At 39.7% G+C, this 11,181-nt stretch overlaps 3 protein-coding genes across 4 annotated transcripts; all 3 read right to left on the minus strand.

Moving 5' to 3' along the window:
* Nucleotides 1-600: 600 nt before the first annotated feature.
* On the minus strand, nucleotides 601-2,147 carry LOC122661812. Of its 2 annotated transcripts, XR_006332924.1 has the most exons (3): nucleotides 1,803-2,147; nucleotides 1,428-1,602; nucleotides 601-647 (listed from the first exon to the last, which is right to left on the minus strand). XR_006332924.1 is itself a non-coding variant. In XM_043857330.1 (2 exons), exons 1-2 carry the CDS (start codon nucleotides 2,118-2,120, stop codon nucleotides 1,507-1,509), a joined length of 414 nt encoding a protein of 137 aa, XP_043713265.1. In that variant the 5' UTR covers nucleotides 2,121-2,147; the 3' UTR covers nucleotides 1,382-1,506. The 2 variants fall into 2 exon arrangements, 1 of the variants encoding a protein (XP_043713265.1); XM_043857330.1 differs by lacking the exon at nucleotides 601-647 and having other exon boundaries at nucleotides 1,382-1,602.
* A 55-nt stretch (nucleotides 2,148-2,202) lies between these two features.
* On the minus strand, nucleotides 2,203-4,167 carry LOC122654692. Its single transcript, XM_043848905.1, has 3 exons — nucleotides 4,078-4,167; nucleotides 2,295-3,970; nucleotides 2,203-2,247 (listed from the first exon to the last, which is right to left on the minus strand). The coding sequence occupies exons 1-3, from the start codon at nucleotides 4,148-4,150 to the stop codon at nucleotides 2,203-2,205; spliced, it is 1,794 nt and encodes a 597-aa protein (XP_043704840.1). The 5' UTR covers nucleotides 4,151-4,167.
* A 3,558-nt stretch (nucleotides 4,168-7,725) lies between these two features.
* On the minus strand, nucleotides 7,726-9,862 carry LOC122654702 (protein IQ-domain 26-like). Its single transcript, XM_043848914.1, has 4 exons — nucleotides 9,773-9,862; nucleotides 9,419-9,709; nucleotides 8,209-8,379; nucleotides 7,726-8,127 (listed from the first exon to the last, which is right to left on the minus strand). The coding sequence occupies exons 1-4, from the start codon at nucleotides 9,860-9,862 to the stop codon at nucleotides 7,726-7,728; spliced, it is 954 nt and encodes a 317-aa protein (XP_043704849.1).
* Nucleotides 9,863-11,181: the final 1,319 nt, after the last annotated feature.

Raw genomic sequence — 11,181 nt, forward strand, 5'->3', positions numbered from 1 at the left:
GTGTCAATGTGAACCGGTAGCTCATTATGAGAACGACTGTATAATGGATTCTGCACTTCGGCATCGTGCGTTTCTTTTTCCCATTCTTATAAATAGAAGTGATGTTTATTGATGGCAACAATGGTAACTTAACGAAACCTACCTTCACTTTGTGCTAGATGCACCTCCTCCCCTTCTCTTCCTCTCATATATTGCATAATATGCACCTACATTAACCCCTCCAACTAGTAGAACAGATCAAATTTTGTTTGGCCCAAAATTTGTTTTTGGGTTAAATTTTTTTTTACAATGAAAATGGTAGAGAGTCAAGACCTTGTCATCACACTCTCCTGAAGATATATGCAGGAATTCAGGCCAATACAAGGGGTTTAATAGAGGTTTTACATTTGGATGGCCTTATAGAATATCACTATAGTGCAGATAAAACAATAAGGCTTTTAGACGTAAAGAACCTTTTGATTGTAATATGAAGAAGATATAGACCAGATCAACAGGGATATAGAGAAGACAAAATTGTTGGTGTTATAGCTCAAGATGCTTTGATTATATAATTTCACTTTGAAGGACCCCAACAACTTGTTCTTATAATGGATAGATCCGGCTAGCTTTAACATAAGAGAGGGCTCTTTACACAGGCCTTGGTTTTTATGATATTTCTAGGGGAAGTTCAACAATGCCGCAAAATAGCGATTTGAAGAAGAAAAATAAAAAGAAAGAGAAAGTACACATACAAGACAGATGTTTACGTAGTTCACCCCCAAGAAGGTAGGCTACATCCATGGCACAGCGATAATCCCACCCAGTCTGGTGCGGTCCACTATTTCTGTGAAGAAATTACAAAACCTCTCTCACAACCCTCACATCTCTCAAAGAGATAACAACTATATATATATCCCACAAAAATACAAAACTGCCCCCCAAAATCCCACCCAGTCTGGTCTGGTCCTGAACCAACATAGGGTGAAATACATATCAAATCGAAGGTCTCAACGAGCTCTTCAGGAGTCAAGGCCTACACGGCACTCATGTATGCATTTTTTGGCCCTTCTGGCACCTTTCAAAAGCGAAACAGCACGGCAAAGTAACAACAGTATTTTTTGGATTAGAAGTGATCAGGCTTCACCAATAACAGTGAATCCTGAAACTTGTTTGACAAGGCCCTGTGGGCAGAAAGGAAAGCTATGGCCTGTGGAGAAAATGAGAATCATAATAAAGGATTAAAGGAACCCCCCCCCCCCCTACCCCACTCTTTTTTAGCAAGTAGGGAAGTTTAGAACCAAAATCTCTGGACTGTTGTGTGTAATGAGAGAAAAGGGAAAACAAAATAGAAAAAGATAGAGAACAGCAAAGTGTCAGTGTTTAGGGACTTCACTAAGAAATATATGCTTACAGATTAAAAAAAGCTCATTCTACATTAGCTGAGTTTCTAACATGCAACAACAGGAAGCTGTTTCTGAATCATGGCAATTCAAATAAAAAATCATCTATCATCAACTTGGAGTTAATTCAAGGAGATGTGACTGCTCGATTGCGAATTCGATTTGATCGCCTGACTGGAGTTCTGAGCATCTTCTTTACATCTTCTTCACCATCGTTACCCTCCTGTTTCACACATACAAAAGAACAGAAAGAGGTAAGGGTTAATTTATCAAGCATCTTATGTAGTCGATATGTCCAGGAAATCTTTTTTCTAGTTCAGTATAGTAGAAATTGTGACACAATTAGAGTAGTTGAGTTCAGAAAATCAGAATTCTGCAACCACAAACAAAATGGTAAAACAGGTGCAATAAAAATGTGCTGACCTCTTTCTTCATAATGATCTCCTGTGCAGTAAAGCTTCCATATGAAGGGAATTCTGCAGCAGAGGACTCTGAAGGGGATAGATGTGTGTCATTAACAGAGGAAGCAATCTTCCTCCTTGGCCTCTCATCTTGAGATGTTGAAAAGTTACTTACTTCGCCTTCCACTTTCTTGGATTTCAGACCACTGCTCTTCAGAGAGCTTCTGAATTCTCCGAGCAACTCCACTTTTGGCACTCCACTTTGGTGAAGCTCTTTGAAAGCCTTGTCCTTGGAATGAACAGATGGTGAAAGAAAGACGACAGAATCACCTTTTGCCATAGATTCAGAAGGTGAAAGTTCTAAGCTCCTCATAGACTCAGAAGGTGAAAGCTCTAAGCTCCTTGTCTCTACTATCATAGATTCAGAAGATGACTGAACCCTCAACTGCGAACGCTTCATAGTTCTTCTGTTCTTGAGATGAAACAGCCCAAAAACCATAGATATGGCAATTACGGACACTCCAACAGCAGCCATGGCAATGAACTTAGATTTCATGAGTTTGATTTGATCTTCCTCCTCTACATCAACCTTTGTGCCATCAGTATTGTGAATATCAGAAGCTGTATATTCAATAGCCTTTGCACCTGAAATCAATTGGGTTTGAGACACTTGGCTGCTCTCGTCATCATCTGTGTCCAGTAGCTCAAACATTTTATTCGTCTCCCCAGAAATGTTTTCAACTTCCTCCATCCATTTATTTACCCTTTCTCTCCACCAATCAATTTCCTGTTTTAGAGTGAGTTCATTGGCAGCTTCCCCTAAAGCTTCAGTCACAGCTTCATCTTTCTCTTGTTCAGCCATAACTGGTTCTGAACTTGCAATTTGATTGTCCATCCAATGTGACATGAATTGGGACTGAGAATCTGGCACTGAGTGTGCTTCAATTTCCTGTTTTAGAGTGAGTTCATTGGCAGCTCCCCCTGATGCTTCAGTCACAGCTTCATCTTTCCATTGCTCAACCATAACTGGTTCTGAACTTGCAATTTGATTGTCCACCCAATGTGACATGAATTGGGTCTGAGAATCTGGCACTGAGTGTGCGTCAGTTTCTAACTGCTGTAGCTCCAACTTTTCAGCCAACTGATAAAAATTCTCCCCTGCTTTCCTCATGTGATTGTCAGAGACCTCCATGTTTTCTCTAACTTGAAGGTCTAACACTTCAATTGCAATATCAAAACTTTCCCCTGTTTCCTGCATTCCAATGCTACATATCATCTCCTCCTCTTGAATACCCTCAGGAGTAACTGTCTCGTTTCGATTGGTTACACCCTGAGAGTTTTCATGTTCTTGATCCAAGAAACTACTACCCGGCGCAATATTCACCATAGTTGTTCGGAGAACAAATTCCTGAACCTTCTGGTAGTATTCTCTGAACTCTTGCAGTGCTTGATTATAGGGTGGAGGCGTGGGAGAGTTCATAGAAGAGATATACATGGTGGAAAGGATTAGAATGCCAAGGAGAAGCAGAGATTTGAATACCTTGTTAAAATCCCAATGCCTCTTATGCACCTCAAACTCTTCCATGTCCTCATCATCGTCACTGGGATTGCTTTCTTGTTCTAGGGAAACCTCCCCTGACGAAGAAGACGATGACCCATCAGCATCAATTGATTGATTAGAATCTTCCTCTTCAACCGATCCCTGGAGTTTGAACCCTTTCTCCTCTGTTGTCAGTTCATTCTCTCTATGAAGAAGAAATTCATGACGCCTGTTAGGCCTGTACCGGAGGAATTTGGGCCTAGGGGACAAGTAATTCGTCAATGGATCATAAGGCTGGGAAGACGGGTTAGCAGCAGAAATATTCTCTTGGTCCAACTCAGAAACTTTAGAGGATATTTTTGGGGTAAGCGATGAATAGCGATCCAGATCATTAAAACCCATATCTGTATAAGCCGACCTATGATTTGAAATAGGGGATTTATCGACATGGGTAGCAGAGATGATCGCTCTAGACGGTTCGTTCCGCTCGCCCAAGACCTTTTTGGTGGACGCAGCCTTGGAAGCAGTGGAAATAGTGGGTGACATGAAATTCTTTGGACTCTGCAATTTTGAGCCCATTTGGTGAGCGCTCTGGTCGTTCTCGTTAATCATTCCCACGTCTTTGGAATAAGAAGTTCTTGGTTGAAGATCTGGAATATCGAAGGAAGTGGGTTTCAGAGGAGAAAAACACAGTGAACAGTTCAAGATTTTAAAAGAAATAAATGGCAAAAACAGGAAAGTTAGAGAGGAGTCTTACCAGGAGAAGAGAACTTCGGAATTGAAGAAGGCTTGGTTGAGGGAGATGAATGATTCTTCTTGAAACCATCCATTCTGAAATTCTTTTTAATCTGCCGCCTTCCTTCTTCCTCTGATTCTGTATTTTACTTTTTTGTATTGGCAAGTAGGCTTTTCCGGCGGAACGAAGTGTAGTAGATCAGTAAATTTTGGCTGTTGAATGAGAGATATGGCCGCTCCGGTTGTTGCCAACGGCTTTTATCATCCAAAATTTGAATCAAATTTTTTGACCGTTACAATTGTCAGTGTTTAACGACACAATTCTGATCTTGGGATCCTGGATTTCTCATACCCTGATCTCCAGGAATGGAATCTGTGGTCCATGCTCATGGGCTTATAAGTATCGTACCCAAGACCCAGGCATGCCCACAAGTATGGGCCAGGCCCATCCGAATTAATCATGGACCTTAGGTTTATGAGTAGAGATCAATTACGGATCCGATGAATACTCATGCGAAATGAATTCGGATTTTCGACTATATGTTTACATCCCCTACCTTGGGTAACAGTGAACAGCAGCTAGCTCGGTTGGTCATGGGTTCAACTCTAATGGTCACATTTGTGTCATATTAAATCACAATTTCTCTTCCCCACCCCTCCCGCTCTCTGCCCCCTCCCCCTTTCTTAGCTGTAGTTGGCCATGGATCTTCCCTCATTGGATATGATTCGTTCTCAATCCATGTCTTTCAGTTGTTTAGGTCTTTTTCTCATTGTCTAGAATCTATTGAATCTTCAAGAATCCTCAAGAATATTAGTTACATAATTTTTATTATTAGTTGGTATTTATTCAAATCAGATAAATTATGTTTCGGATTATCCGAATTTGTATATGAATACCCTTTGACTGGATAAAGATACCCCTAAATGGATACAGATGTGAATCGAATTCGAATTTTCGACTATCCGTTTACATCCCTATATGAGGTCCATAACCATGTCCCGTTTGACAGGGTTTTGTGCGTTCACTTCTTCTAAACAAGCACTTGTGAACTTAGACATGAACCATATGCCATTGGTAAGACACTGTTTCAAAATTGGAATTGGATCAATCAAATCGGCTGATTCAGGACCTTTTAGAGCAGTCGATTCTAGCCTTTTGGGGCCGAATTGTTTAGTTTTCATATTTGAGGGGCCCATTTCTTTTAGACCAATTCGGGCCGGTTTTGATTCGGTCCGATCCGGATTGAAATCAACAGGGTTTCAAATCCTTGGTCTAATATCTCCATTATAATCATAATTTTCAAGATGGGTTGATAGAGTATCTTCTCTAAAACTTGTCAATTCTAAACACCAAACATGGATCCTCATAGGAACCATAAAGTTTTAAAGTATGTACAAGATCCATGGAGCCATAAAATTAGTCAATATTGTCTTGCTTAGGACTTGTAATTGTAAAATTTAGGATTGGTCAAATTTGGTCAAATAATCTAAAGTAAACTTTTGTAGCATTACAACTTTTTTTTTGAGGGGGTGTGTGGAGGTTCAGGCTAAGATATTGTTGGGTTGAAATAGATTCCAATCTGACGATATTAATCAATGGCTTTCCCAATATAATTAGTGTATTGTGGTAAACTGGTAACTAAAATTGGACAAGGTATCTGGCGAACTGAGATCTATTTTAAGCTTCAAGTCTTTGTTTACTAGGGATTTAAAATCCCAGCCCAACCCTAGGTTTCCTTAACTCAATCTAAGCTCAAGCCCAAACTCGAGGGTTATCTTCCGTAGCATTAAGGCAAGCGAAGTGGATTGTTTCACTACCAACATCGGCTCTCCTTTGGCTATATTGACTGCCTCGCATGAGTCAGGCGGCTATTTGTGCTCAAACGCATCTTTCATCTAATCCCAATCCATTATCAATGGCAAGAGGCTATGGACTGACCAACTCCTCCAAGCCAAGCCGGGTAGCAATGGTGCTAGTGGAGGGCATTATTTCAACAAATGTGTCCAAGAAGGTACGGTGGCTTTCTCCAAGGCTCATCATGGTTGCCACATCTGGGACTACTGCAGCCAACCTTGAGTTCGATCTGTTAGAATTTTAGTTCTAATAAAATTCCATATGGACATAATTAAATCCCTAAACCAAGCTAATTAGGGTTTTGGTCTAATAAAGTGGGGTCATTAAGTTATATTAGAAGTCTAATGTGGACTGGCTTAGTGTGGGCCAGATAGATTCCTATTGAGACTGTGATGAGTCAGATCCTATAGGAATTACTATATAAGGAGAGCTAGGTCCCCCTCTACCGATCACAACTAATTATTCTTAATCACTATTGAGGAGTGCATTTTGGAAAGAGAGTGAGATATTCAATGTTCATCATCCTTGCGTATACGGTATTCTCATCAGGCCAGTTACTTTGGGAACAGAGGGGAAGCACCTAGATCTTTGTTCTTTATTTTCTGCTGCAATCATCATCACTATGGATGTGAAACAAGGTCAGTGGTTCTATCCTTATTTTCTATTATTTATTTGATTGTGTTCTTGAACGCCCTATGGAGATCCTGGCTTTTGGGATTTTATCCCTATTCGGATCGATTTATTCTAACACGATCGTCTCTTCGATGAGAGCATGACTTGCACTAACACCATCAGCAAGATTTATAACCTATTTTCAAGTGTAAATTTGAACGCGAGAACATTTTCATCAATAAGAAACCGAGCCATTTTGAAATTTCAATGTGGTCATAAGTCGTAGGAGTTCAGGGGTGCATTCGTGGAGAATAGAATCACAGAATCAAAGCGCAAGGTTTTACTGTGGAAGATCCTACTAAATCTGTGTCTAATTAGGAGGAGAAGACTTTTTGTGAGTATCAAAAAGCTATGCCTAATCTGTAGGGTTGATGCTCAATCATGGCATCACTCCTGGGGATTCCCTTATTCCAACGCTCTTCTGTTTGGAAATTGACACCCGACACAGAAAATCCAACGTCTCCAGAGATTTCTGTGTGTCAAACTTCTTGAAATTGGCCATCTGATTATTGAATTCCTTGACCGCTCCGGAATGGAGGGGTTAGAAAGAGAGAGGGTAGGGGAGGGAAGCCGGAGTCGGAGAGGGAGAGTTGGAAGGGGCAAGGATTTGCTATCGTGATATATTTAAAATGAATTGACAAAACTATCCTTTCACTTCAACTAAAAAAAACTTGTAAAGGTAAATTAAAAATAGTGAAGTGAATTGCTTCACTATTTATAGTGACAAATAGAAGGACCCTATATATAAACACAAACACAAATTAACATTGTTGTGTTCTATCTATGGGTGTAAATGAATAGCCGAAATCCATTTCCGTATCCGTGTCCGTATCCGTATCCGTTCAGCACTATCCGAATCCGTCCGAAAGCTAAACGGATGCGGATACAGATAGGCTATAGCTATCCGAAAAGCTATATTTACATGTAAACGGATAAAATATTCGATCCGTATCCGTGTCCGTATCCATTTAGCACTATCCGAATCCGTCTGATAACTAATCGGATGAGGATGCGGATATAGCACTATCCGAGCCGAATCCGATCCGTTGTCCTATTGGGTTTGATTATTCTAGAACAGAGCTCATAGCACAGAAGGAAGCTCCATTAAAACTCTCTCTCTCTCTCTCTCTCTCTCTCTCCCCCTTAACAAACTCCGCCCACTTTGTCCAGTCTACCCATTTCTACATTCTTAAAATGGAAAGCTTCTTGAACCTGAGAACAGGACCTCTGCATCCCAACCCCGCTAAACCTGGCCCTCGACTCAACTATCTTATTCAGTTGCTTCGTGCTATTGCAAGACTTCACTTTGGCCCTGAACGACTGCGTGTTCACCATGTAATTGGGGCACGACAGAGGTGACGATATGGTTGATGAGTTGGTTCTACGGGATCTTGATCTTGATATTGGCTTAAACGTATCGATTTCCACAATTTCTGGGCTCTCATTCAAGTTGTTAATGATAGAATTCTCTACTAGGGATCCCGATAGCCTCCTATTATGAATTGATGAAGCCCTGTGATTGCTTCTTGTTCCCTCAAATCTTTCCTAAAAGATGAAAATGTAATTTGTTTATACTACAACCCACCTAATGGATTTTAGATGTGAAAAAGATTGAATCTTTCTTACAATAATGGAGTTACGCCGTCGTAGAGCTCTTTGCAAGATGATGGTCTCTTGGGCTCTTGTAAGAGCTTGGATACTATGCAGAGTTGCGGCTACTTGCTTTCGCACAAGGTAACCTCTAACATGGGCCTGTACCTTCACCACCCCTTTTAAAGCTCGAAGGGCCTTTTTGGCCTACAACAAATACCACCCAGGTACCCAATTAACCAATTCAATCTCCCAGCAAAAACAGAACAAGTACCAAATCTAGAAGAACCCATTCAACCTTTACTTACCAGATATGTTGGATAATTGTATTACAATTCTTTACAAATAATTGAAACAACACAAATTGTAATACAATAGATTGAGCAGTAGAAACTAGGCTTGACCTTTGGCTGAAATGAGAAGACTAAAGTTTGAATTTGATGTAGAACCACACCTGCAATAACTTGAACAAGCTTGAGGTTGAGTCACACTTGTGGTGCTGCCTTTAAGGTAATTGATGCCTCCTACTGCCAAGGAGTGTTCTGCACCACTACCCCAAGATAAAACAACCTCCAACTAGAAGATGAAGCAGTCCTTCTAGTCCCTTGAAGGAACCAAGAGCTTCAACACAGCAGTCGTCTAACACACTTAGCAATCACTAAGAGTATTATTCTCTCTCTCTCTCTCTTTTCTTCTAAGTATGAGCATGAACATATATCCAAAGATGTATCTTACAATGCAATTGGTTGAGTTTATATAGGCCTAAGACCAATCCTTGCACTCCCTTGGAATTCCCAAGAATAATCATCCACTTATGATCAAATTAAAGAATGAGATTTATGGACATAAATTGAAGGTTAATTTCAAATTCATGGTCATTCCCCACTAAGGGTCATGAATGGTCTTAAAATTCATTCATTCTCCACTAAGGCCATAAATGCCTTAAAACCCCATAAATGATCATCTTTCACTAAGGACCATAAAGGCCTTAATACCCCATAAAGGGAGAGACATCACCTATGGCCATGAATTGAAAAATTAATCTCATTCAATATCCTTGACCCACCTTCCCACTCATGATAATGACCATGAATAGACTTTAGGGTACCCATATGATATTACAACCTTTGGAATTCAACCATTACATCTTTGATTACATAGGTCCCACACCATAACAAAGCAATCAAAATATTTTAAAACTTAAAAAATAAAATAAAATATATAATAAATATATTTTAAATCTGACAAGATATCCCCTTAAGACACTTTGAATCTTCAAAGCAGCCCACCAACAAACAGTTTCTCTCTCATTGCTAGTAAGTTTCACCACGGCAACCGCCGCATGTGCAGCGGCAACAGCAGCGTCAACTGCCGCAGCTGTGGCTACAGCCACGGCAATTGCGTGCTTGTTCCGTTCTCCCTCGATTTCGGTGTAATGGGAACTCAAGAAAGCAGCCTCAGCCACAGGAATGTTCGTTGGTAAACTCCATCTTCTCTTAACTTTGCGATCACAGCTGTTCGAGTTCTCTCTCTGTGCCTTCTCTTTCTTCATCCCCAACAGACTCTTGAAGTTCGTTGGTAAACTCCATCTTCTCTTAACTTTGCGATCACAGCTGTTAGAGTTCTCTCTCTGTGCCTTCTTTTTCTTCATCCCCAACAGACTCTTGAACCATCTCAGGGTTCTTCCCATTTTTGAGGAAAACAAGATATAAAACAAAGAAGAATGTGTAAAATTATGTCAGAACTTAGCAAATGTTGAAAAGGTAGATAATAGTTTGTGTGCTTTCTTTGATGATATTGACAGAAACATATTTATACAATGAATGAATGAATCCCTTCTTCATTTGATCATGGGATTGAGGGTGAGATAATAAAAGAAATACAATATTTACACAAAGCGGTAAATGGAAATACTGCAAGGCAAGGGATAGTGAAACCATGAAATAAATAGAAAGAAAGTCCAGGGTGTTCCTTCCTACCTTCTGTAGTTATCCTCACTTTCTCATTGAAGAAAGAGGGAAATTTTGGATTTTTTTTTTAAAAAAAAATAATTTGAGGAACGAGTATTGGTCAACTTGGAAGCTGATACGGTATCAAAATAGGTATCAGTCAACTTGGAAACCGAGACAGTATCGGATCGGTATCTACACAGATCAGCCATATCAGACAATTTTACCCTTGATTCTCTTTTAAAAATGGATTTTTTGACCATAGTACTCCTTTTTCCGTACTGTGTCATGTATTCAATATCGGCACAGTCACTTGCAAAACCAGTACATATCGCCCGATATGAACGATACGATACCGATACCTCAAACCATATATGGTTGGTATTACGTATAATTCATTTGTTTAATTTGAGTTCAAGTTGTTATTTTCCTTTTCACTTATTTTAATTTAATATTTTTTTTCTCCACTCTTCGATTGTCAGTTGACTCAGTTCTCAGTTTGCAACATTGAAAGCTCAACTTGGGTTTTCACATTTATATTAGAGTTAGTTAGAGATTGATGCCATTATCTCTAACTTGTACATATTTAGGTAATAGGTACTAAAATTGCTTCTGTTCATCATATTGTACATTTATTTAGTTCCTAAAATAAAATTGTTCTGTGTATAGCTGTGACTGTGCTAGCATTTATCTTGTACATATTTAGTTACTAAATTTGCTCCTGCGCATTATATTATACATATATTTAGTTCCTAGAGAAGCCTTACTTGCACAACCGGGTATTAGAGACAGTTTAATTATGGCTTTAGGAATGTTTATAATAAACCGTCTCTAAATTTAGAAAGATTTTCCCAATGACAAAATAACCTAAGTTCCTCTTAGTAGGAAGGGAATCCATTTGCAACAACTGCGTTAACCAGAAGACTAGTATGATACCTCTGATATGAGAACTGATTTGAGTCCTTTGGTTTTACTTATAAAGAAAAGGCAAAAGATTTTGTGCAGGGTCGTGCATCCAACCGTTGGATGGGCCTGACTGTATATGGTATGCGACCCCTCA

This window comes from Telopea speciosissima, chromosome 1, assembly GCF_018873765.1.
Source record: "Telopea speciosissima isolate NSW1024214 ecotype Mountain lineage chromosome 1, Tspe_v1, whole genome shotgun sequence".
Taxonomy (NCBI): Eukaryota; Viridiplantae; Streptophyta; class Magnoliopsida; order Proteales; family Proteaceae; genus Telopea; species Telopea speciosissima.

Coding starts and splice junctions, on each gene's coding strand:
- LOC122661812 (XM_043857330.1), bottom strand. CDS start 2,120: ATGGCAAAAGGTGATTCTGTCGTCTTTCTTTCACCATCTGTTCATTCC. Junction 1,603..1,802: donor AGATCATTATGAAGAAAGAG/GTCAGCACATTT, acceptor TGTGTGAAACAG/GAGGGTAACGATGGTGAAGA.
- LOC122654692 (XM_043848905.1), bottom strand. CDS start 4,150: ATGGATGGTTTCAAGAAGAATCATTCATCTCCCTCAACCAAGCCTTCT. Junction 3,971..4,077: donor TCCGAAGTTCTCTTCTCCTG/GTAAGACTCCTC, acceptor TCGATATTCCAG/ATCTTCAACCAAGAACTTCT. Junction 2,248..2,294: donor TGGCTGCTGTTGGAGTGTCC/GTAATTGCCATA, acceptor TCTCAAGAACAG/AAGAACTATGAAGCGTTCGC.
- LOC122654702 (XM_043848914.1), bottom strand. CDS start 9,862: ATGGGAAGAACCCTGAGATGGTTCAAGAGTCTGTTGGGGATGAAGAAA. Junction 9,710..9,772: donor CTAACAGCTGTGATCGCAAA/GTTAAGAGAAGA, acceptor AAGAAAGAGAAG/GCACAGAGAGAGAACTCGAA. Junction 8,128..8,208: donor GACGGCGTAACTCCATTATT/GTAAGAAAGATT, acceptor TTCATCTTTTAG/GAAAGATTTGAGGGAACAAG.